Source organism: Sphaerodactylus townsendi, linkage group LG09 (genome assembly GCF_021028975.2).
Source record: "Sphaerodactylus townsendi isolate TG3544 linkage group LG09, MPM_Stown_v2.3, whole genome shotgun sequence".
Classification (NCBI taxonomy): Eukaryota; Metazoa; Chordata; class Lepidosauria; order Squamata; family Sphaerodactylidae; genus Sphaerodactylus; species Sphaerodactylus townsendi.
In genome coordinates this window covers 24,102,163-24,128,454 of record NC_059433.1, presented here as the reverse complement: position 1 = coordinate 24,128,454, position 26,292 = coordinate 24,102,163, and the positions used below count along the sequence as shown (strand labels likewise).

Here is a 26,292-nt window from a genome sequence, read left to right as displayed (position 1 = left end):
TTCTTCGTATTTGGGGCAGTTAAGCATTATATGTTCCATGGATTGCACCACTATAGTACAGTGGGGGCATTTCCGCTCTTGCGAGTCAATTTTAAGAAACCTCCCTTGGAGTACAGAGCAAGGGAAGGAATTACAACGAGCCCTTGTGTATATCCATCTAAGCTTGGGCTCTTGGAGTATACTCAGATAGTCTGCCATCAGATTGGTTTTGAATTTGATGTTGAAAAAGAAGGGGGAACAGTTACTTCGCGCTTGATCTTGTAAAGGTGAGATGGAGATGTGTGATCCCAGAGGCATGATGCGCACCTCTCTTCACAGTCGCATGAGGCAGCTTTATGGTCTTCTAGGGGGTCCTGATGTAGGCAATGATAGAAGAACCAAAACTATCCATCTCCCAGCAGAGTGAAATGCAGCAGAGTTATTAAAAAAAGAAGTTATTCTTTAATAAAATTCTGAATATGAAAAGTTAGGCTACAAAACATACTTAACAAAAGAGGAAGACAAAATAATCATGTGCCAAAAAGCACCGGCAGCCAGACTAGCTTACAAAATAATAAAACAAGGAAAACCGCATCGTTCAAAATACAGCATAAGGACAAGGAGGAGAGTAAAAAGAAAAAAGGAGGAGGAAGGAGCACACAAGGCTACACCATAATATGCAGACAATGAAGGTGACCCTCAACCAACCAATTAACTGCTCACCTGCCTTGCATTAACATGAGCAAACCAAATGGTGCAACTATCTTGCTCCTGCAATAGCTCATACAAGAGATGCCAAATATTCTAACAGGCAGCCCCTCCATCTGATACATACTGAGTGTCTTCCAGGCCCCGCCTGTTCTCCTGTGTGGTGTCCAGTTTCATAGAATTCCCTACTCTGAGATTTTCTTGACCAGCTGACTTTTTCAATTCAAAAATATCCTTTCTTGGGGAACATTTTGCCCGATTGTAAAAAGATTAAATGGACCAAATGGGAGTGTTTTGTGTGTCATTGGGATCTAAAACTGGGTCTAAAACTGTATTTTGCACAGTAGATTTTATCATTGTGGTGGCTTACTGTAGGTGATTTATAAGAATAATTATTTTGCTATTCTGTTTTTCTTTTAATTGTGAGCAACCTTGAGAGTGTACGCTTGGAAGGCAAGACGCAAATCAAGTATTAGATGAATAGAGTTCCGTGCGGTTGCAGAGAACCCCTGGTGGGTTTGCCATGTTGCAGCCTGAATTTAGCGAAAGCCAGTGTAATTTGGATTACGACACTCTTGGTGAAATAAGCTCGTCCAAGTGTTAATAACCCTCACGGAAGCCTGTAGGTACTTGACAGGCTTTAGTTTTCTTGCAAATGCCACCGCGCTTGGATGTGTGAATGAGCTGTGCTACATTCATATCTTCATAGCTGTTTCCATTTTTCAGCATTTCACTACAGTGAGAGTTTAATGACTCATGATAAACAAGTGCTGGAGGAGCCTGCCGTCATCTCACAAGCTTGCTTACATGAATATGCCCACAGCACAACTCATCGTTGGAGTTTTGGGAGTTAGTGATAGGGAAGCTCCTTGTGCATCGAGTATGGTTTGGCCGCTGTAGCTAAAAAGTAGCTAAAAAGAATTAATTGTGATCCATGATTCAGGTCAAAACTCTACCATGAGAAACCGCCATTTCTGAGCTGCCCTCTTCCCCGCTCAGCAAAATGAAGATAATCTATTTCACAGGTTATTTTAAACATGGCCAATACAGTGTATGTGTGGAGGCCACTGGAAACTCTACCATGTCTTATAGAGCCTAAGTATCATTAAAGTGTTGTTGTTGTTGTTGTTGTTATGGTAGATTTCACAGCTGCCAGATCTTTAGCTGGTTGTTGGCCTTCATTACAATTCGAGCCTCACCCAGAGGCCTAGGAAGTTGTAATGTATCGGCGTAGTATTCGTGCGGATCCCAGCAGGGCTGCCTTCTGAATTTGACAGATGTTAATTTTGTCAATTCGAAGATGTTTCAAGTGCTGCCCTAGTGTTTTTGGGATGGCGCCCAGCGTGCCGATTACCACTGGGACTACTTCAGCTGGTTTGTGCCATAGACGCTGACGCTCGATTTTCAAATCGCATTGACCTTCTCGTGTTCTTTTTCAATGACCCTGCTATCACCGGGGACTGCTATGTTGATGATGGTCACTTTCTTGGCCTCAATCATGGTGATGTCTGGTGTATTGTGTTTCAACATTTTGTCCCGGAGATCTGGAGGCAGGGGCTTACTGCAAGTACAGCAAACAGTGGAAGAGGAGAAGCATGCACTGGCCGGTTATGGGAAGGAAAGTCAAGAACAGGCATTGATTGAAGTGAAGAACGGACATTTGCTGCAAACCCAGAAAACCAAACAAGAATACAGAAAAAGTGTGATTAAAATGAGCTGGCACAACAAAGCACTGCAGCATGATGATGATGATGATGATGATGATGATGATGATGATGATGATGATGATGAAGAAGAAGAAGAAGAAGAAGAAGAAGAAGAAGAAGAAGGAGGAGGAGGAGGAGGAGGAGGAGGAGGAGGAGGAGGAGGAGGAAGGTTGGGTCAAAATGGTAGCCTTAGATGAAATTTGCTTACAACTATGTTGGTCCAAAGTCAAGAACACAATTCATAACATACCAAAAGGTGTTCTGTGGATTGTGTTAAACAGTCTTGGATGTAAGGGCAAAAAACAAAACAGAAAAACCAACTCGTTAAAGGCTAACTTTGTCTGGTAGGCACTGATATTAAGAAGTAAATGCAGTAAAATGCAGAGGAGATGCAAAGGAATTAAGAGTAAATGCAGAGGATTTAAACTGTCAGCAACTAGTTGAAATGTGAATTCTTTCATATAGTTAAAACAGTCTTGTCATCCCTTTTACTCCCAAGTTTTGTGATCTTGCCAGAACTGAGTGAACTCCACTTTGTGTCTTCCTTAGTTCTTGCTGCACAGAAGGTTAAAGCAACACTAAAAAGTTGCTGGACAGGAAAAGATCCCTCCACTGTCCCCAGCCAATGAAAATGAAAAGGTCCAGTCAGTCTTCTTGCACAAGCAGAAGACTCGTGGCAGGGTCTTATTTCATTTCCTGCGGGTATGGAAGGCGGAAAGAAGCAATGGAATGCTTTCTTGTAGCTTTCCTGCAGTTATCAGGGAAAGCAGAAATTCTTGTGCAGCATCTTGTCTTCTCTGCAGACCTACAAGGGGTAACCCCCCATTCCCCCAGTTTCCCCTTCAGTTCTCTGACTTGAGGTAGAGGGGGACTCATGGCAATCACAAAGAGTCATGGACTAGTAGACTTACTCAGAATTTGTGAAAGCTCAATGCCATCCAAGTTTGACTTGTTTAGCTCAAGAGGAAGAAGAGTATCATATTCTGGGTGTTTCTTTATGCTGTCCAAAAGTCAGTAACTTTGGGCTCTTACAAGCTTGGCAGTAAGAGCCATCCATCCTTCCATTCTTACAACCAGCCTCGGCTGTATGGCAATGGGAGGGTGTGTGAACAAGCTCCGAGTCATTGCAATAATTAGGGGACACACAAAATCAAATACAAGAACTTTTGTATTCTTGCTTTAAATGTTAATCAGTGCTTTGCTGTCTTTACCATCACAAAGATTCCAGAATCTTTGGTTAGATGTCCTATTGACTAAATTATGTGTATCCAACCATCTATGGACTTTAGGGGAGCATTCCCATGCCTTCTCTATTACTGAGTCCTCCCCCGTTCAATTTTATTCTTTGAGATCAGTGGGCCCTCAGAAATAGTCTGATTTCTCCAAATATTAACTTTCTCTTGCTCCAGAGAGCTCAGGGTGGTCCACACAACTGTCACCTCCACGTTACCTTCACCACAACTTTGTGATGTAGATTAGACTGAGAGCAAATGGGTGGCACAAGGTGAGCTTTATGGCAAGAAGGGATTTGGACCGGAATCCTTAGTCGCAGTTTATGCATGACATGCCACATATTGTTAGTTTCCCAATGGGATCTGACTGGCCATTCTTGGACACAGAGTGCTGAACCAGACAGCACCGCAGTATGATCTAATAACACACCACTGACAAGGCAGAAGGCCAGGTTTGCTCGGACAAAAATTGATATTATTCGAAAATATCTGGCCTGTAGTTATTGCACTTCCAGACTTTGAAGTACTGATTTTGGCACTGTATTTCAACACAAGCAACTTTTGGGAACCAATTCTAGGGGGTGACATTGTGCGACTGTGACAGACTTTTTAATTTTATTTTTCTTTGATTTGTTTGGCTGACTTGCAGTTGAAGAACAATTTTGGATCCAAGGTGAACGAGAAAATGATGGTTTGGGCACTCCTCTAGGGCGAGCTGAAATGTGAGCAGGCTCGTTCTCCGGAGATGGGAGCCACAAATTTCATTTTGTGCCCTCCCGTAACCTTCGCCTCAGATGTTTTCTCAGCCAGTACTGAAATGAGCATGAGAACAGATGGGGCTGGGTCAGGGACATATCAGCAGCACTGCACTGACGGAAGTTAGGGACAGACAGCCTGAGGGAGACTTCAAACATCATGGTTACGGAAAGGTAGCATGGAAAGATCAGAAATAAATAAAACCAGTTTGTCTTTAAATCACTTTATATTGTGAATATGAAACATGCGTTGTTTAACAGCTAGTTGGTTTTCCTTTATTTGCCGGTCCTGAATTTTCAGTACTCTTAGAAGAAGGAGCGTAAGAGATGCTCACAGTTACTATACAGTTACTCTGGTATAAGCCCATTCATCTCTATTGGTGTAGACGGGAGTAACTCTGGCCCCTTCCGCACACGCAAAATAATGCGTTTTCAAACCACTTTCACAACTGTTTGCAAGTGGATTTTGCTATTCCACACAGCTTCAAAGAGCACTGAAAGCAGTTTGAAAGTGCATTATTCTGCGTGTTCGGAATGAGCCTCTGCGTAGGATTGTGCTAACACTCGTTTTAGTGTTACTGAAGAATTGGTATGGATGACCCCGATCCTCCTACCTAAAAGATCTGGTTGTTCTTATCTTCTCTGATGCACCTAATTCTTGAAAGAATTCATTTGTGTTATTAATTCTTTCTGGTGTTGATGTCTGCTTGTGATCTGAATGAAGTGGATTCCTCTGAACTTGCCATGTGTAGTTTTTGTTGCCTCTGACAATGGAACTAACAGAATTGCTGTCACAAAGTCCATTCCTGTGTTGAGTTCTTCCCATGACATGCAAAATCCCTTATGCTTCACTGTGTCATAACTTTACTATCTGTTGCTCCAATTCTTTCTAAATCATCAGTTACTGAGGATTCCTTCTTCCCCAACTGTTTTTGCTGCACTATCATAAATTCACTATGCCTTGATATCTATTCAACCTTACCCTCCCCCAGTATATAAACTCCCAACATTTAAACTTTCATTTATGAAGAATGCTTGTATTCATCCATGTTTAATTTGGCACCAGCAATAAGTTATGGCCTATGGTCAAGGAATGTATGTAGTTGACATGTCACTAAAGGTTCTGCTACACATGTTTCAGTAGAAACCTAATTCTAATTAGGGCTGTTGCTTTTTACAGCGCAAACTGTGTTAAGGTTGTTATGCAGGTGGCGAATGTTGTCTGATGAACCATTTTGAAAGGTCAGTAAGAAGGAAAAAAACTGATAAATTCTTGGTAGTGCTCTGATCTGCATCCGGAACAAGGCGAGCAGACCAAATATGTATTTAATGTGGTCACCTTTTCATTCCTGGGTCTTTTGAAGAAATGCCTTTGAATTTTCAGTGGTATTTGTCAATCTGTGTGTTGATTCAGTTGATATTTGCTGTTATCGGATTTCAGAGCTGAACAGCTGGTCTCTTCCTGTCCTGTAATAACTACAGGACATAGAACAATGGCTCAGGCATCCAGCCCAGTGTTGAAGTCAGATTTGTAATAGGGAGCGGGCATCTTTGGAGGGCATTTTTCATCCACTGTACAAACAATATATATCCGTGGTGGCGAACCTTTGGCACTCCAGATGTTATGGACTACAATTCCCATCAGCCCCTGCCAGCATGACCAATTGGCTTCTGCACCACTGATTTTGCTGGTGTTCCAGGCCCAAAAAGACTCAGGAAAGTCCATAGTGGGAAGGAGGATTCCTGGGCTGAAAATGCAGTCGGAGTCGACTACAGTTGGTTCCGCCTCCATGAACACCCACTGGAACACCAATGCAAACATTTGCGGTGGTGGCCAGCCGCTGTAGGGACCAGCTTCTGGGTTTGGGTACTGCAGCAGCTGGCCGCCCAGGTAAGTCCCTTGATTCCGGCATCTGGGCCACTTTGGTGGCACAGACGTCAGCACAACCCCTTACACTGCTTCAAAAGCGGCTTCAGTCCGTCCACCCTTGGATTGCACAGTAAATGTATAATCTGGAAGGATAAAAGAGAAACAGCAGAAGTCAGAAATGGATCAACAATTGTAGCACCTGACTCCCACATATGCACACAATAACCACATAGGTGGTACTTCCAATGATACAGCATTGGCTCTCTCAATCCTGGATATGCAACATCTAGAAATGGTTGCAGTCTTCAGCAAATTTACAAGGAGGCAGGTTCTACTGAACTCCGTAAGGCTTACAACCTAGTAAAAACCTTTACTATCAGGCTTCTAGAGTATGTGGTACCACTTCACATTTCCATATATGTATCTGCTGCAGAAGACGTGTTTGTTCCATTTTTCGCAATTACACATTTATTTATTTATTTATTTATTTATTTATTTATTTATTTATTTATTTATTTATTTATTTATTACATTTAAATGTGTTTAGTACAATACAATGCACTCAAACACACCTTTGCATAGCAAGTTCCACCCAAACCCTTACTGATTGGTTCCCCACCCTGGGACATGGACAATATATACCCCACTAAACTTTCCCTTCTCACTAGACACAGTGTGTAACAGACTTCTCTCTCTGATACACCTCTGAAGATGCCAGCCACAGATGCAGGCGAAAGGTTAGGAACGAAATCCACCAGACCACGGCCACGCAGCCCGGAAAACCCACCACAACCAGTTGAATCCGGCCGCGAAAGCCTTCGGCAATACATTAAATGTGCTTGTTTTCCATGAGGTGGATTAAAATTTGCTTTGAAGAAAGGAATTGGCTGGTGACAGACAGCTGTATGTGCGTGGAGCCACTTTGTTGCTTTTTCAGTCAGAAGAATCACAACATTTGGCAGGACGATACAGAGAGCCCAAAGTGCCTCAGGGGAGCTGTGTCACCCAAGGGTATCTTGAGCATCTAGCTAACCATTCTGCACATTTGCTCCGGATGTGGGATACTTTGTGGTAAAATGGATTACTGGCCTTCAGTGACTTACCAAATGATTAAATGCTCACCATGATAAGTGATGACTTGTAACATGACTATCTTTGTTGGCCCAAATGCGTCCAAAAAAAAGATGCCGAGTGGAAAAAATGACCAGATATTTGCAGGGGTGGTATACAAGAGAGAGGATGCTTGTCGCAGGATAAATACCATGATGCCTTTAAAATGCACTGATTTTAATTTAATTTAGTTTTTTTAAAAAAAGATCTTGGACATTTTCTACAATAGCAAAACAGTGTTCCAGTAGTTTTCGATGCCGATAATCTCCATTTCACAAACGTGATTGATGCTCAGAGTGGGCCGGGAGTGATGAGCAGCCATTGACTGTCAGCTCAGACTGTTGTGCTTTTCTTTGGAGATTCGCTGACAAGTCTGAGACTAGATCAGAAAGGAGTTGGCAATTAAGTGTCGCCTGCCAATTTCGTGGGGGAGTTTGTTTTGTTTTTGTCTTTCAATTGCGTTTCGGATGATAGGCGATATGCAGTTGGACGATAAGGGTGAATCTTAAAAAGCAAAATGGTCCCGTTTGCATTTCAAATAATTTCTAGCAGAAAGTAAAATTGTGTTAGTTATCATTATACTGTAATCATAGAATTATAGGGATCGACATTTCTGTTTATCAACCATTTCTTTAAATAACATTTCTTTAAATAACTGCTTACCTTGACGTTAAACTGTGTGCCCAATAACACCTGTGGCAAAGATGATTATTTCCAAATTTGCTTACCTGTTTTAATTATTTGCTGCAGTGCTTTTGCTAACCACGTTGCGCATTATGTTTATCCCTTCTTTCCGGCTTACTGTGGTCTGGACTATGGGATTTGACGTATGAGTTTCACACATGAGTGGTTGTATCTTGTAGTTGAAATAGATGACACTTGGATATTTTAAACCTTTTTTGCTAAGACATTTGATTTCTTTCAGTACTTGAACCCTTCATGCCAAGGCATTTTCATTGTTGTGAAGGAAACACACCTATGAGAACAACCAATTCTACACTTAAGACTACAAAATCGGTGATGCAGTGCAACTGCAGTGCAGCTACACTTGAATAAAAGAATCAATCCTTTAATTTAATTAAGCTATTTATAGTATTGAAAGAATGACAGAAGAATGTTAAAAGAATGACCAATAGGAATGGCCAACACTCTAACAGGAAGTAACGTGCTTCATGAAGATGGGAAAATATAACATTTTCTATTCCATCTGGCTGCAGCAAAGGTTAGTCAAGACAAATGGTGCTATTCCAGTTTGTCAACATTTGTTTTGTTAAGAGCACAGGGAGAGTCCTGGGCAGCCTCAATTTGTGCTTGCCAGTCAGCTGCACTCCTGTTCTCAGTCTTCCAACCATTTGGAAAATGTTTATTCAATGGGAGGATTCAGTGCTGTACAACTTCACATTGATCTGGAAATGCTGTCAGCTTCCTGGCTGCCTGCCTGTCTGGCTTTCAACCTTTGTCTTGCTCTGTGACAGTGTTGGTTGCTGTGATGGGTCATTTTTATGGGGAAAATAGATAGAAATCCTGAACGCCATGTTGATCCCATTAGTTCTTTCTGCAGTTCAGTTCAGTAAGCCTTTCTGCCGCTATTGATCACGAGGGGGTGATGCGCAGACTGGAGAACCCGGCAATCATTCATGGAACATTTCCGTGCATGGTCCACCTTGTTTTCACGAGGAAAATGCTCAAAACGTGATGATGCCTCCACAAATGATCCCTCTGCCGGTAAAGACACAAAACCTAATCTGAACTCGCTCTTCTATGGGAGATCATGGCATCGGAAGGACCTTCAGTTTTAATTTGTTAGGGACAGTAGATTATCTTTAGTTCCCTAATAAGGCCTTTATTGAACACTGACTTTCATTTGAAATATGGTTTGTTTCTGCGGGTCTTTTCAGAGTAAATCCTTCAATTTCTTCTGAATGATCCGTACTAGATATAAACTTTAGGATAGATGGGCAGCTCCATCCAAGATGCCGGGCACCGCTTCTCCCATGAAGGCTGCCCTACAGTGAGGGGTGGGTTGAAAAGCAAAAAGCATCTCCACCACTGAGAGGCCCCCATTGAACTGAGTGGACTTATGCCATCTTTTTGGTGCAATTTCAAGACCCTGGCCACCGGCATGACACAGGCAATGGTCACTATGTTTTCCCGAAAATAAGACAGGGTTTCATATTAATTTTTGCTCCAAAGGACAGGTTAGGGCTTATTTTCAGGGGATGTCTTATTTTTTCCCCCATGATTTTGCACCCGTCCCCCCCACGTGACCAGATCAGCTGCGCCAGGGAATCTGTTACTAGGGCTTATTTTTGGAGTAGGGCTTATATTTCAAGCATCCTCCAAAATGAAAAAAAAATCATGGTAGGACTTATTTTCGGGATGGGTCTTATTTTCAGGGAAACAGGGTAGGAGGAAGCCGACAAACATTGGCTTCTCCTCAGACCACGCCCCCATCCTGCCCCTACGACGCCACAGCAGCAGGGACACTCGTGCGATATCCACACACTTGTGGATTTGCCCCTCCGCTGGGCAAGTGCCCTGGGGAAGGCAAATTGGCTGGTTCAGTGCTGCTCCCATAGGCGGATTTGCCCCCCCCCCCACCTTTGAATTGGCCTCCAGGGCAGAGCTGTGGACACTCACAGAAGTTTGCAATGAAATTTCACCATAGTCTTTTCCCATCAATGATAAAATTGAGAAGCACCTTGGCTCTTAGTGTCATCCAATTACATTCCTGTCTCACCCTGTTTATTCCAGATACTTGAGAGCTGTTTCCTGAGAGCATGAACTTGCAGAGCTCTCTCTGTGTTAAATCCTTTAAAACATCCCAAGGGATTTGTGAAAGAGGTCCCTACAGGACCTGACCCAAAGGAAATCTCATGCCCTGTATCTTATCTGATGCTGGCTGAATTCCAGCCTGAAATGTCAAGGTTATTGCTAGTCTCATACTGGCCACTGTCCCCTTTTACAGCCTTCGCTCATTGTGACTGAGGCCGGGGGCATGGCCTGAGAAGGAAAAGGTGCCATTGAAACATCTACAGAATTGGGTGTATGAGGGAAATATCTGCTGAAATTTTTGGAGACATGATGATGTATCATGAGGTGTTTGTTGTGATTGGAATTATGTTGGTTGATCTATGGGGTGAAATTGGAGTCGGTTGGATCGAAACATATAAACATAATGCTGGATGTCTTAGAGGACATCTAATCCAACTTCTTGCACAATGCAGGAAATTAACAATTCCCTTTCCGCCCACTCCCCAAGTGACCTCTGCTCTGCCCAGAGGAAAAGAAATCTCCAATATCCCTGGCCAATCTGGCCTGTAAGAAAATTCCTCCCTTCCTGGAGGAAAATCCCTTCCTGGTGTATGTAGGATTTTTCTTCAGGGCCTAGTGCTTGAACTTCCCATCTTTCTGGCACCTGTTTTGATGTCACCTTCTGGCCTTCATTTGGTTCTGGCTAGGGAAACCGAGGCTCCTGAGGAAAATAATCAGTTTAAAAAGTGTTTGCGAGAATTGGCATTTTTAGCCTGGTTTCCTTCTGGCAGGTGTGTTGATTTTACTTATGAATATTCTGCTATATTATTGTTGATCTTACATCTATCTAGCTGTTTGGTTTCATTTAATGTAATTTTGCGAGCTGCCGTGTCCAATTGGCACACTTTGAAAACAGTTTAGTTATCTACTGAAACCTGCTCAAACTTACACCATTGCTGAAGCAGATAGTTTGTAAGCTTCCGAACCATCACCTAGCTAACCACCCCACCAGCCCTGCCACAACCTGTTTTTGTTTGAACTTCCTTTCGCTCGCTCGTTTTGTGTGCCTTTTAATGCTAATCTTCTTTATGTATTCTACTCCTAAGCTCTTGGATGTTTTTCTTGATGTCATTGCAGCTGGCGCCGAGAACAAAATTGGCTGGGCGTTTGGCTTGGGCATGGAGAGGCTGGCCATGAGTCTGTATGGGATACCCGACATCCGCCTTTTCTGGAGCGAAGACGAGCGTTTCCTGAAACAGTTCTGTGTGCCTCGTATTGATCAAAAAATAACATTTCAGGTAAAATAAGAGAGGGGGATTTGCGTTCTGGAAAAGGGCATGTGTCGCCGGAGGGTAATATCTTGTGGTTTTCAACCTTCCTAATGCCACGACCCTTTAATACAGTTCCTCATGTTGGGGTGACTCCCAACCCTAACATTTAATCCATTTCATAGATGGAGAACACTGATGCAGAGAGTCTTAGGCGACCCCTGTGAAAGGGTCGTTCGACCCCCAAAGGGGTCCCGACCCCCAGGTTGAGAACCACCGTTGTAGAGGAACTCCCTTTTGCCTGCAGCGGCATGAATTGGCACCCAGTGTATAGCATTTGGTCACCTCAGTGGGGCTTGTGAAGGAGACTTTTCAGTGTTGCTACCGAAGTCATTTGGTATTTCAATCTATGGCTACCAATCTTGCTCCTCCTTGATCTGAGATTGCAAATGTCTTAGCAGACCAGGTGCTTGGGAGCAGCAGCAGCAGCAGAAGGCCATTGCTTTCAAATCCTGCCTGTGAGCTTCCACAGTGGGCCACTGCAAGTAGCAGAGTGCTGGACTAGGTGGACTCTGGTCTGATCCATCAGGCTCTTTCTTATGTTCTTATCCTGTTCCTGCAGTAGTGTTGCAGAATCATCCAGTCTACTATCTGAAATTTAATTTTATTTATTTATTTATTTATTTACTTACTTACTTACTTACTTACTTACTTACTTACTTACTTACTTACTTACTTACTTACTTACTTACTTACTTACTTACTTACTTACTTATTTATTCCACTTTTATACCACCCTCCCCCAAAGGGCTCAGGGCGGTTTACAACATAATTACAGGCAAGTGGATAAACAGGATAAAATGCTAAAAATTAATACCAGTTAAAATGCAGCTCTCCAAATCCATAAATATTTAAAACAGATGGCGTTCAACCATTAACTCCTCTAACTCTGAGAGGGGAACAGCGGATCTCAGTTGTTAATGGGCACCTATCAGCAGCCGTGTTTCGTGAGAGTAAAGTGTGTGTGAATCATAACATCTAACATCTGGTTTATGGATTACCTGGACCTCCTTCTTGCAAGAGACCAGTGCACCCGCCTTTCCTCCCCCATGCAGGAATTTATTTATTTACAAAATGTTTATGCCACCTTTCTGCCCCACCGGGTCCACCAAGCTGGCTAGCAGTTAAAATTAGAGCATCAAAAAAGTAAAATCCTGAGACATAATTCGCCCTAGAAGTGAGTCCTGCACACTGGTTGATTGGAAGTGCATCTCTCAGAGCCCGGCCAGTCCCCTGCTGGTGTTCCCCCAGATGCAGGAGCAAGCCTGGTCCAGCAGGGCAACAGCAGCAGCAAGCTGCTCTCTCTGCCAGGCCCAGGCCCACCTACCCAATCCCCTGCCTTCCCTCTCCCCACCTCAAACGGCACCCCAAACACCAGCCTCCCCATTCCCCCGCCCACCCTCCTCTTGCCCCAAACATCAAGCAGGGGCTGGAACCAGCTTCCTTATTCCCCTGCTCACCCTTTCCTTCACCCCAAATAGCAAGATGTGCCAGGCTGGGCAGCAACAGCTTGCCACCTGCTACCCCGCCAGGCCCGCAGCAGCCTTCCCATTCCCTCGTTCACCCTCCCCTCACCCCAAATACCAACCCTCCCAAGCCCTCTCCTACCTGTTTGGAGCCCCTGGAAAGCCCCCTCCCTCTGACTAGCACCCATGTTATTTAACACTAAATGGGCTTCACTGCTAGTATGTATATAAAAGCACAGAACCATTAATTGAAATATTAGGAAGGGGGGAACAGTCATTGAGAGAATGCCAGAAAAAATGAAAAGTTTTCACCTTCTGGCAAAAGACAATGATAGAAGGGGACAATGAATGTTCCACAGTTTTGGTACTGTGATCTAGAAGCCCTTGAATGTGTTCACCCAGTGCTTGATTGTACAGATGTCCATGACATCTGTCTTATTCCCTTCTGAGGGGGAAGAATGCAGAGTGCACCTTTCTCGTGTGACATATGCATAAGTAATGGAGCTTGCTGCACATCAACTTGGGTCAGCAGTGTAGCGCCAAGGGGGCGCTGCGATGCACCAGGCGCACACTGCTGCGGGGGCATGGTGGGGGCATTCCAGGACATGGCGGGGGTGGGAGGGGGCGTGGCAGGGGCGCACGCATGCCCTGGGCGCAGTTTTCCGTCGCTCCGGCCCTGACCTAATAGGACTTAGAAGCCACTAGTTTCATTTGCCAGGGACTTGGATATACCAGAGAATTTTCATGTCCATGTGGAGAGTGATTATCACTGATTCCCCTCCCTCCCGACAGGAGACCTCCAGTTATCCTTTCATGCTGTTCCTGGGGTCCCTTGACCCCCAGGAACATCATTTCAGGGAGCATTTGAGGATGTAGTGGGAAGGAAGAGGCAGGGAAGAAGCATGGACAGAAATCCCTTCCATCCATGGAAAACATCTGAGGGATCCAGGCAAATACAGCCTAAGTTCAGCTTCGTGTCTTGTATGCTTTTGTAGCTTTATTCATTAACTTAACCTTTTTTTTCCTGCTGTCAAGTCACAGCTGACTTATGGTGACCTCATAGAGTTGTCAAGGCTGGAGATATTTGGAGGTGGTTTACCATTGCTTGCCTCCTCTTCATATCCCCTTGGAGACCTCCCATCCAAATACTAGCCAAGGTCAGGGCTGAGAGTGGGTAACTGGCCCAAGGTCACCCAGCAAGCTTCATGGCGTGAGTGGGAATTCGAACCTGGGTTCCCCAAGTCCTAGTCTCACACCTTACCCACTACACTATGCTGGCTCTTGACACAGTAGTAGCCCCAAACAGGGAAAGGTTAATTGTCATGTTGTCTGCATTGATTTCATCGCAACCAAGAAGTTGCAGACGAAGATGTTCATAGACAGACAGAAGAGAACTTGCAGCTCCAATATGAATTGTCAGCCTGGCTCAGCTTAAATGGCTTTGAGAAGAATTTGCAGAAGGGAGGCCGGGGAGATCAGCTGGAAGAGTAAACAAATCAGTACAAATAAAGTCTTGATTCTGTACAGTCTTATGTAACTATCCTTCAGCAGCCGGTCTCTGAGCGAAATCCTGGGAGTTCTGAAGCATGGCGCAAATCGTTTGTTAATCTGAACACTGGAAGTTAATTGGCTGGCATGGTTGGAATTATCACAGTTCAAAGTCGGACAGCTGCCCGTAGCTCATGGATGTTTGCTTGGTGGATCCCCGATCCAAACCCTAGGGCCTTCTCTCAGCCACCATCCTCGAGGATCTGTTGATGCTTGGAAGAATAGCAATGATGCTGCATTGAGAACATCTGAAGAAAATGAGTGGTACGTTCTGAGTGGAGAAGGTATATTGCCTCGGTCAGCAGAGGGACAACGATGCAGCTGGAACCAACTATGAGCGGGATTCTTAGCATGTTACCATCATGGAGATAGAAGTAGGGATGCCAACCTGCAGGCAGGACCTGGTGACCCCTGGAATTAGACCTCATCTCCAGACAGCAAACCTCAGTTCTCCTGCAGAAAAGGGATTCTTTGGAGGGTGGACTTTGTGGTACCCCACTGAGGGTTCTGTCCAGAGGTGGGATCCATCAGGTTCTCACCAGTTCCCGAGAGTGGGTTACTAATTATTTGTGTGTGCCGAGAGGGGGTTACTAATTGGGTCTGCTTTTCCGTTAGAAATTCCATTAGGTCCAAAAATCATAAAGTCCTGTTGTTTCCTATGTGGCTGGTTAGCGAAGGTAGAAAACAGGATAATTCTCCATTGGGCTGTTTTAAAAACATGTTTTAGAAATATGGTAAAGTTCCTTGTTTAAGGAAAGTATCCTTCTTTTGCTTTCTAGAAACAAAATTAAGTATTTAAAAGTATTAAGTATTTGACAGGCAGTCAATTAGAGGAGAAGTAGTTGTTTCTGTTGGCAGTAGACAATAGGACTTGCTATAATGAGTTTAAATTATGGACAGAAAGATACCAGGTGGAAATTAGGAACTTTTTTTTACAGTAAGGGTTTTTTACAGTAACAGAGAAATTATTAATGCCCCGCCCCCGGAATGCCCGGCCACGCCCCCATCATGCCCCGCCCATTGGTGCTACGCCACTGTTTGAATCCCACCACCATGGGAACCTGTTACTAAAATGTTTGGATCCCACCACTGGTTCTGTCCTCCTCAGGCTCCATCCCCATTCCTCTAGGAATTTCAAGCCTGGGTCTGGCAACCCCACCCCCTCACCCCTTGCCAGTGGCCAGGGAAGACCTGGCAGCCTGGGATAGAAGGCATTCCAATATTGGAAAAAGAGAAAGGGAAAACGGTTCAGATGTGCTTGGAAAATCATGAGCAAAAGAAATATGTGCTAATTGTTTTTGTTATTGCTATCATTTGCTTCCAAAGAATCAACTCTGTGCAAACCATTTCAGCCCACTCAGCCTTGTGAACTGTACTAAAGGTGGACTTCATGATCCTCCCTTAGTTGTCTCCTCTGTAAATTTACATTGATCGTCTCGGTTTATGATTAGTGTTATTTCATAGTGAAAAAGTAAATAGTGTCAGCGGATGCTGCATTCTCAGATATTTTCCATCAAGATGAGCTAATGATCCTTAAATAGTTATTCATTTATTATGTTTACTTTTTAATAGAACATTTATTAAAGGCAAATATGCAGCCATTAGTATGTAAATTGAACTTGGATGCCTGGAATAATGAGGTGCAGCCTACAATGTGATTTATTGGCTAATTAGCTTTTGTTGTAATTGCGGATCTGTGCAAACTGTGCATATCTGGGTTTGCATATACTTGGGAGTATATCTGTTGGTTTGCCAAAGCGGCCCTAGGCTCTGGTGATATACAGCTATTCATAACCTGGATGTTCCGCTGAAATGCAACATGTGTGGACTTGTGAGATCTCTTGGAGCAAAATAGTTTCAGCTTTGAGTACACTTTCATCGTGATTCTGACCAGTCATGTATTTGGATCCATGGTATCCATCTGATGGCTCTAGTAGATTTTGGTATGTGGCAGTGGTGACCAGGGATTCTTTTCACCAGGTTTGGCCAGGCAGGAAAGATCTTGCCACTGTGGTACATGCTCTGGTAACATCTACGTTAGATTACTGCAGTGCACTCTGCGTGGAGCTCAGAAACCTTTCCAGAAGCTACATTTGGTACAGAATATTGACTGGAGAGGCCATAGGGATCACATCACTGTAATACATTAGCTCCCAGTTTGTGTCCAGACCCAAGCCAAGGTGCAGATATTGATCTTTGAATCCCTACATGGCTGCAGCAAGGACTTTATATGTGCAAAAAGATACAAAAGAGCACTGGATACTGAAAGTTATGGAATATTCAGAACTGGCAAAGTTGACGACACAATCAAGAGACAATAGTTTGAACAATTTTTTTTAGAAAACCGGAAACCTTTTACGGAAAATCTTTTGAAAACCTATTCAAATACAGAAGTAGTGGCAGGGTTTGAAATGCAAAGAAAACGGTAGATTGTTACCACTAGAATACACTTAAGAAATAAATATTGAATTAATGTCTTAATTACTTTTGCATGAACCTTTTTTAATTGAAAAATGAGATAGCTGTAAGTCAATATATGATTTGTAGGGGGTTGGGTTTTTTATGTTTGTTTGTATGTTTTGTTTGTCTGTTTTCGGTGTGAGAAAATAAAAGTTTGATTAAAGCCCTATATGGCTTGGGGCCAGCATACCTGAAGGTCCAAGTACTCCCATATGAACCTAGCTGACCAGTCACCTTCAGAGGCTCTCTGTTGTGAGCGCCTCTGGAGCTGGACAGGTGGCAACCCAAGAAAGGGCCTTCTCATTTGTGGCTCTGAAACTTTGGACCTCCCTCCCCAGGGAGATGTGTCTATCATTGTTTTCCACCAGCAAGTGAAGACTTCTTTGTTTCATTCTGCAGTCCCTCACCAATTCATATTAGCACTCCTCCCTGTTTGTGTGTTCGTATGTTCATGTGTTTTGATTAATTGTTATAAATATTGTGTGTGTGCGTGCGCTCAAGTGTTTATTTAAAATGTTTTTTAATGTTTGAAATGTTTTAATGTTCACCTCCTTCGGAATCCTGAATCGGGTGCAAAGATGGCATAGCGATGTTTTCAGTAAATAAATACGATTCATCATTTTGAGAGCATTCCAGCATGTGTACAGATCATGTCTAGTGGCTCAATCCTGTGCAGGGTTAAGGATGTCTTTCCATTGAAGTCAATGGGCTTATTGTACCCAATTCTGCATAGGATTACAGCCCCACTATCATCCCTGGGAAAACAAGCGTAAACTGTGTTGAGCCATGACATGGATCATTGAAAGTCAACTTGCATTGACTTTGCCGTCTACAAATATGGCCCATGTTCTTGGTGTACAATTGGCTTACATTGAGGAAATAAGTTGTAATTGCTTCTTGGTTCTTTTTCAGTTGGCATTCTCTGGACCATTCTTGGAAGTAGACCTTTGAGTGCTAATAGAACAAGTAGAAGTGTTACATGATCAGTGTTGCCAGGAACCCCCTGGCACCTGGAGAGGGTGGGGACTTTCCTGGAACAAACACAGGTCTAGGATAACCTTCCTAATTGTTAGGAAGGAGCAGCAGTGGCGTAGTGGATAAGAGCAGTGGCTAAGAGCAGGTGCACTCTGATCTGGAGGAACCGAGTTTGATTCCCAGCTCTGCTACTTGAGTTGTGGAGGCTTATCTGGGGAATTAGCCTGTACACTCCCACACATGCCAGCTGGGTGACCTTGGGCTTGTCACAGCTCTACGGAGCTCTCTCAGCCCCACCCACCCACCTCACAGGGTGTTTGTTGTGAGGGGGGAAGGGCAAGGAGATTGTCAGCCCCTTTGAGTCTCCTACAGGAGAGAAAGGGGGAATATAAATCCAAACTCCTCCTCCTCCTCCTCCTCCTCCTCCTCCTCCTCTTCTTCTTCTTCTTCTTCTTCTTCTTCTTCTTCTTCTTCTTCTTCTTCTTCTTCTTCTTCTTCTTCTTCTTCTTCTCCTCCTTCTCCTTCTCCTTCTCCTTCTCCTTCTTCTTCTTCTTCTTCTTCTTCTTCTTCTTCTTCTTCTTCTTCTTCTTCTTCTTCTTCTTCTTCTTCTTCTTCTTCTTCTTCTTCTTCTTCTTCTTCTTCTTCTTCTTCTTCTTCTACTTCTACTTCTACTTCTGCTTCTGCTTCTTCTTCTTCTACAGTGATGCAGTTTCCAGCATGCACCAAAAGTAATATACGGTAATCATGTTGTCAACATTGTGGACATTGTGGTGTTTTAGGAAAAACCCTATGGTGGAAGTTATTTTGACCATAGAGTTTTTGTCCACATATCAGAGCATCCCTGTGTTGTCAGTGACACGATGACATAACTTCCAGTGCTCACCAGAAGTGACATCAGCACATTGCTAGCAGCACAAGCCTAGGCCTCCTTTTACTACTTGTAATCACTGCTGAGGGAGGTTCCCCAGAGTGTGGGATTCCTACTCCTAGCAAGGGCCAGGAAACCCTGTTGCATGCCACTTGGCTGCAAATGTTTCTCTGGATTCAACAAGAGCCCAGACTCCTGTCTAGACCCACTCACTTTCAGATAAATCGTATGGATTACAAATTCTGGATGCATCATTTGTATGTGTCCAGAGGACCTCTTTCAAAGTCACCCAGTCAATGGCAAATATTGGAATCAGCCCTTTGTCTGTTTTTACCAGGTAGCGTTCTTTGCAAATGTTACGGCAGCATTTGTAAGTTTACTTTTGAGCAGCAAGTCATCATTAACGCAAAACGGCAATTTCAGAATCCTTTCAAATGTATTTTTAAAGCAATTTGGCAGCAATTAAAAATGGCAGTTTAACAAGCCTTTAAAGAGGAACGGCAGGCAGCGTGGAAGCTGAAAGGTCAAATGAACAATCAGACGCATTGCGCAGTCCAGCCACGCATCCAGCTCAGAACTTAGAGGCTGATTCCTTGCAGAGTTAGACACGGACACCAGAAAAACAGTACCAAGGACAGAGGTGTCTGTATTCACTTTATTAACTAATGTGTATTCTGTACCATTGTGCAATTTCAGTGGGCAGGAAGGCAGGAGGATGATTCTATAGCAGTGCTTTTTTATAGACAATATATTATTCAATGTTAGCAGCTGCATGGACTGCTTTTCAGTCATTCAAGGGAGACAACTGAAAGAATGTAGAAAACAAGGAGCAGCAGTCGCGTAGGAGGTTAAGAGCTCGTGTATCTAATCTGGAGGAACCGGGTTTGATTCCCAGCTCTGCCGCCTGAGCTGTGGAGGCTTATCTGGGGAATTCAGATTAGCCTGTACACTCCCACACACGCCAGCTGGGTGACCTTGGGCTAGTCACAGCTTCTCGGAGCTCTCTCAGCCCCACCTACCTCACAGGGTGTTTGTTGTGAGGGGGGAAGGGCAAGGAGATTGTAAGCCCCTTTGAGTCTCCTGCAGGAGAGAAAGGGGGGATATAAATCCAAACTCTTCTTCTTCTTCTTCTTCTGTAAGTTGGATTAGGCCAGCTGCTTCCATAGGCTTGGCTGTCCCAGATGCGTGAGCTCCTCAGACACAGACTGCAGTATCTGTATGTGGCGTCAACTGGAGCTCCAAGAAGATTCGTGAGGCATGGGAATGCGGAGCAGGAGGAGACATCTGGAGGACAGTTCAGACTTGAAGTCCCCAGTGTGCTAAATGAAACCATGCTGAGGTCATTGAATGTTCATAGAAAGCCCCAGAGCTGTGGGGCAGTATTGCGCTTCCTCCCATAGGAAAACACAGAGGGCTCATTGCAACAAAGGTTAGTCCCATCTTCAAATAACAAATCAAACAACAAGCAACATTTCCCTAAGAGAAACGTTCACGGTCACCTGTGACTATTTGAAAATTCGAGCCAGAACTGTATCTAATTTGGGCAACACCTGTATCTAATTCCGAAACTTGTTTTTGTGCTTGATTTTATCTGCTTTGTAGTTGTACCTGATTTTATTGTTGGTCATTGAGCCCCTTTGTTTGTTGGTTTGATTGTAACAGCCTTTGGCCATAGACAACAAACTACACCTGTACCTGGAAAGAAGCCTGAAAAACTGAAATTGCATAATGCTCACCTGAGTCCATTGACCTGATAAATGTTTGATATTTTCTTGTATTGGATCAGATTGGTAGTATCCATTACCATGGCCGATTTGATATTTCTCTTCTGATAAATATCAGAAATATCTGAAATCAGGTTGAGCAGCCTTTCATTGGCTGTTTCTGCACTGGCGGCAGAATTCATGCTGGTGGAGATACGGGACCGTTCGCACGGCACCGTGCAGGCGCCCCCGAAGCTGCTGCAGGCCATAGAGGCGGCTCCACATCGAGCCGTCGCCAATCTGTGTTGTTTGCTTACCTTTTCTTCCCTCCAAGGGACACGCCCACGCTATCCTCTGACCCCCAGGGGTCGGAGGGCAGCCTCAGTGTGTCCCTTCTCCCCCTGGTCCATTTCCACTGAAAATAATGACCCTTTAAAATGTAAAGACCTGATTCACTGAAGACCAGCTGGTGCTTGTGTGCCCATCTTTTCTGTTTTTCCCCACCTAGTTCTGATTGCTTACAAAATTGTCTTTTTCTATAGGAAAGTCAGGGAGGGCAATATCAGGAGTATTGTTCAGATAATTTTGGAACAATAACAATCCTCCGAATCTTTAAGGAAAATAGTAATAATGCCCTTCCCACCTTTCCAATGCAGAATTAAAGCAACAGTTTTGCTAGTATACACCTCTAGTTTGAATCTACCAAGATCAGGGAAAAAACCTAGCGAAGGATCATTCGTGCCACTGGAGTAGCAAGGTATAAAAGACACATTTGGGAGATTCTGAAGTAAAGTTAAATGATTTCTTTACATTTGTCTTCGCAAAGGAAGAAATCAAAAAGAGATCTCCATCTGCAGCCACCTTATTAGGTACCAAATGGAAAGTCCCACCTCAATGTTCTCTAGAAGAGGTTTTGAAACAAACTGATAAGGTTAATCCATAGTACATCTTGGTCACCCAAGCAGGTAACTTAAAATCCTATTGTCCCTCTTTTGCATTGAATTGCAGACTCCCATTTGTCCCAGAAGCTCTTTGCAGGATTGTGTCCATTGGAGTTACAGTTACCAGGTTTTTGTGGCTTTTACTTTTCTCTCTATGTGGTATGTTCTTCCAGATAAGAGTGCAGGTCCCCAACTATTTCATTGTTCACCGTACATTATTTCATAGCATGTGAAGAGCTGAATTGTAGAAGCAAAAATGTTAAGCGCCGTTCCTTTTTTTAGATATACCATATACTGTCATCCTGGTAAGGCACTTAAAGATGTCTTTCTGAAAATAAATCCAATCTATGACTACAATAGCAAAAGTTTCATTCCACAGCTAACTTGTTTTCTTGACTTCATTTTATAAGACCCCCGTGGTCTCAGGTATGAACAGACCATATGATATGAGAAAAGTCCATTGTAATATTTGCAGAATTTAGTCAGTAACTGTATAAGCTTGCCTACTGCTACTGTGTTTTAATCAAAGAATCATTTTAGCTTTAACCTGAATACAACCAGCCAATAAAAGGAAACCCCCTCTTGTGATCATCACCTTCTCGTCTTTGGGGCTTGTTTCTGTTCTGTGCTTCCTATTGAAATCATCAATTTCTTCCATTCCATCTCTCTATCTATTGGACCATTTATTAATTATGCTGAATTTGCATCACTTATTTATTTTATTTTTAGATGCTTCATTTATATCCTACCTTTCTTCCCAGTGGGAACCTGCGTACATAATTTTCCTCTCTTCTGTTTTACCTCATGACAGCCCTGTTAGGCTGGGAGTGTATGACAGACCCAGCGTCACCCAGCAAACTTGTGTGGCTGAATAGACGTTTGAACTTGGATCTTTCCAATCTTAAAACCAGCACTCTATCTATTGTAACCCACCGGCACTTTAGCGTTTTCTATAGAAAATAGGTGAATTTTAAAACTGAAACTAAAAGCAGCAGTGGCGTAGTGGTTAAGAGCAGGTTTACTCTAATCTGGAGGAACTGGGCTTGATTCCCTGCTCTGTCGCTTGAGCTGTGGAGGCTTATCTGGGGAATTCAGATTGGCCTGTACACTCCAACACATGCCTGCTGGGTGACCTTGGGCTAGTCACAGTTCTTCTGAGCTCTCTCAGCCCTACTTACCTCACAGGGTGTTTGTTGTGAGGGGGGAGGGAAAGGAGTTTGTAAACCCTTTGAATCTCATATAGGAGAGAAAGGGGGGATATAAATTCAACTCTTCTTCTTCTTCTTCTTCTTCTTCTTCTTCTTCTTCTTCTTCTTCTTCTTCTTCTTCTTCTTCTTCTTCTTCTTCTTCTTCTTCTTCTTCTTCTTCTTCTTCTTCTTCTTCTTCTTCTTCTTCAGTGCAACTACCCCATGATCCTAGAATGCTTGTCATAATCCTATCTCAAAAGTTTCCCCTCCCTTTAAAAATATTTATTTTAAATTTTTGCAACATTTTTCAGGGTAGGTTGACAAAAAAAAATTACTTCCTGTAGTTCACAATATAATATAAGATCAAGAATTTCAGCAGGTCAGTCAGGTGTAGAAAGATTGGGAGATTGCCTCTAATTTTTTAGTAGGGGTGTTCTCATTTTATGAAAATGACGCCTTTCGCTTGTGATGCTGTGAAGAGAAAATGCAGAGGATCAAAAAATGTGCAAAGTTTATTCCAGGAAGACAAAAAGAGCTGTTGTATTTGCAGGAGTTTCAATCTGATACCCATAGAAAGAGTAGATGTTAGGGCTGTGCCATTATTCTGACATTTCTCGTGAAATAGTACCATTGATGCAGATTGACAGGCGACAAAAATTGCTCTCCTTGCCAAGTGTTCACATTGCTACGCTGCCATTTGGTATCTTTCTGCCAGCTTTGCCAACCAGGCTGCTGTTGTTTCTCTACACCACAGGTGTCAGACTCGCGGCCCTCCAGATGTTATGGACTACAGTTCCCATCATCACCTGTCAGCATGATGCTGGCAGGGGATGATGGGAACTGTAGTCCATAACATCTGGAGGGCCGCGAGTTTGACACCTATGCTCTGCACTGTGTGAGTGTGTGTGCAAGCCTTCAAGTCACAGCTGACTTGTGTAGAATTTTCAAGGCAAGAGACGTTCAGAGGCCGTTTCTCATTGTCTGCCTCCACAGGGAGGTCTGAGAGAGCCTTGTGGTTCAAGGGTCACCCGGCCGGCTTCATGGGGAACATACTCGCTTCTCCAGATTAGAGTCTGCCGTTCTTCACCACCACGCCATGTTTCTCTGCACCACTTCCCTCAACTTTCTCCTTCATCCTTGCAGTCCGTGGACCTACTTTTGCCAGATTTTATGGGATGTTGTTTAATGAACGTCTGTGATGTTATAACCTGAGATGTGGTATCATTAACATTAATTGGCAGAACTGCGCACATTTCCACAGAGAAGAGTTGCAGAGTTGTTAGAGGAACATAAATGGTAGGCATCAAAGCAGTGTGAACAAGCACTGAGAAATTCTCAAGAGAAGAAGACTATTCATTAAAAAAAAACCCCTCACAACTGGCTGTGACCCCACTCTAGAATACATGAAAGAGCTGCAATTATATTTCGATGAAATGTCAATGGACCTCCAAAACATCTGGCTATACCGTTGTGGAATTCTTATTTCATGCCTATGTATACAAAAAAAGCAGATTTTGTGTGTTATAATAGAATGTTTATCCGTTTTTGTTTCCCTAACTGATGATTAAGCAAAGTTGGAGTTTGGAAATGGCCATAAGAAGCAACCTGCTTTTAGTTCTTTGGATTTAAAACATAAATACACATACTTTCTACGGCAGTGTTTTCCAACCTTTTTGACGTCACAGTACCCTTGACCTCACTCTTCATATCTCACAGTACCCCTGCCATCCTCCCCCACCTTCCCCTCCCAGTTCCCCTGCTTGCCAACCCGCACCTTCTCCTCCCAGGTTGAAGGGAAGCATGGGGGGTGGGGGCAGGTGGGAATTGGCTGCTGACCTTGTGGCAGGGTCTGCCCCATGGGCCAGCTCCATATCCTTGCTGGTGCCGGTGGGAGACACTGCAAAAGTGAGGGGGGCCGGTAGCATTGCCACAGTATCCCTGGGACATGCTCATGGCACCCCAAGGTACGGCATAATTCTGGTACTGGCTAGGATTAACTTTAAAGGAAAAAGCAAATAGAATCTTACTTCACTTTGCATTAATAGTTTCTTAAGTAGTGCCATCGCAAAGCTGATATTTTTGAAAAGCAAATGTGCCGGAGTTCAGCAAATAGCTTATAAATGAAGAAACATATGCATGAATTCTGAACTATCTACAAGTTAGCCTTTATTACATCCACAGATATAAACAATAACTGTTAAATCAAATATTTAAGTAAGCCATCTTACTTGTGTGCTATCCTTCATGCCAACTAAAAATTGACTTGCAGCCCAATCCTATTGTGGGGGATGGGAAACCAGTGTGAGGCCACGCTGGTGCATTTGCCCATCCCGCTGAGGTAAGTGGCACGTACACTGTCGGGGAAGGTGAGCAGGGAGGCAGGTGGGTGCTGTGAAGCTCTTAAGCAACCAGCCCAGAAGCAGCCTGCGGCCCCAGAACTATACTGGCCTAAACCTGTTGTTGTTGCATAGGACTTTTAGTTATTCTCTAGTGTTTTGTTGTAGTTGAGCATTATTCTTTTATTCTGCTCTTATGATGTACCTTTTATGCTTTTAGGGGGTGGCACCATGACAGATATGTTAATATTTTATTATGCTGTCAACATTTAAAGTGTCCCCACTAGGGGACAGCTGTGGGTTGGGAAATACCCAGAGATTTTGAGGGTGGAACCTGAGGAGCTGAGTTTGGGCAGGAAGTCCACCTTCCAAAGCGGCCATTTTCTCCAGGTGAACTGATCTCAGTCACCTGTAGATCACTTGTAATTCAGTGGCACTTTACATACACATGTGTTTGTGTGTAAAAACTGTTGTGTGTATTGTTAATCTTAGTGTTACTAATTACAGATAGAGATCGATTCAATATACAGAAATGAATGAAATAAAGGTGTTGTTCTGTACCTGATCCTAGAACAGTGGTGACTCAAAGAAGTCACAACTAAGTCTGCTGGAGTTCAGCTGGAGTTGCCACTGTTGAATCTCTTTGTCAGTTTATTTAAGATAATTTTAATTTGCTTGGTGGCTGGGCCACGTCTCCAAAGCAGTTACTATCAAAACAGTAAATATCAGAGTCAAAATTTACAAGCCGCAGCTGTTAACAAAATAGAAACAATCAACCAAGGAACAAGTAATAAACACCATGGAACCCCCAACAACAACAACAAATCAAACCACCAATAATAAATTATATTCCAGTTCCTAATTGGATCCAAATAACATTTTGAGCACTGGGATGGGGGCCAAGAGCCCAATCAGAAGCCCTGTGGACAACTCACAGGCCAATAGGGTTGGTTTTGCCCCAGCTGGACTCGATCAAAGGATTAGTGAGGCTTGGGAGGGGGGTAATTGGGTAAGGGAGTAGGAGGGAGGTGGAAGAGGGTGTGAGGTGGTGGACAGCCAAGGAGCTGGAGGCAAGGAATGGGCGGGGGGCAGAAGGGGAAAGGAGAGAGAGAGGAAGACAGCAGAGGTGAGAAGGAGTAAGTGCAGAAGACAGCCCTGACCAGCAAGGTGGTAGCCCAGAGATGTAGGGGCCAGAGACCAGTCATCCCAGGAAGAGAATGGGCCAAAGACTGCCCAGTAGAAGGGAGGGAGGTATGGCAAAAGAGTGCAACCCACGCCCATCCCAGAATGCGTTCTACAACTGTTTTTGAGAGAATCTGCCCCAGTGTTGGGATCCAAAAATTTTAGTAACAGGTTCCCATGGTGG

At 43.7% G+C, this 26,292-nt stretch overlaps 1 protein-coding gene and 1 long non-coding RNA gene across 4 annotated transcripts in view; one reads left to right on the top strand and one right to left on the bottom strand.

Annotated features, from left to right (window-relative positions):
* FARS2 (phenylalanyl-tRNA synthetase 2, mitochondrial) overlaps positions 1-26,292 on the top strand; it is a 293,048-nt gene that overhangs the window by 176,587 nt on the left and 90,169 nt on the right. For all 3 annotated transcript variants that reach the window (XR_007245429.1, XM_048507442.1, XM_048507443.1), the window contains exon 5: positions 11,252-11,412. Coding sequence is in view for 2 of the 3 variants with exons in the window: in XM_048507442.1 (XP_048363399.1) it covers positions 11,252-11,412 (161 nt within the window). In the remaining variant the exon portion in view is untranslated. The remainder of the gene's footprint in view (positions 1-11,251; positions 11,413-26,292) is intronic.
* On the bottom strand, positions 677-26,213 carry LOC125438846. Its single transcript, XR_007245430.1, has 3 exons — positions 26,202-26,213; positions 10,828-10,832; positions 677-797 (listed from the first exon to the last, which is right to left on the bottom strand). It is a non-coding gene; the product is annotated as an uncharacterized LOC125438846 (long non-coding RNA).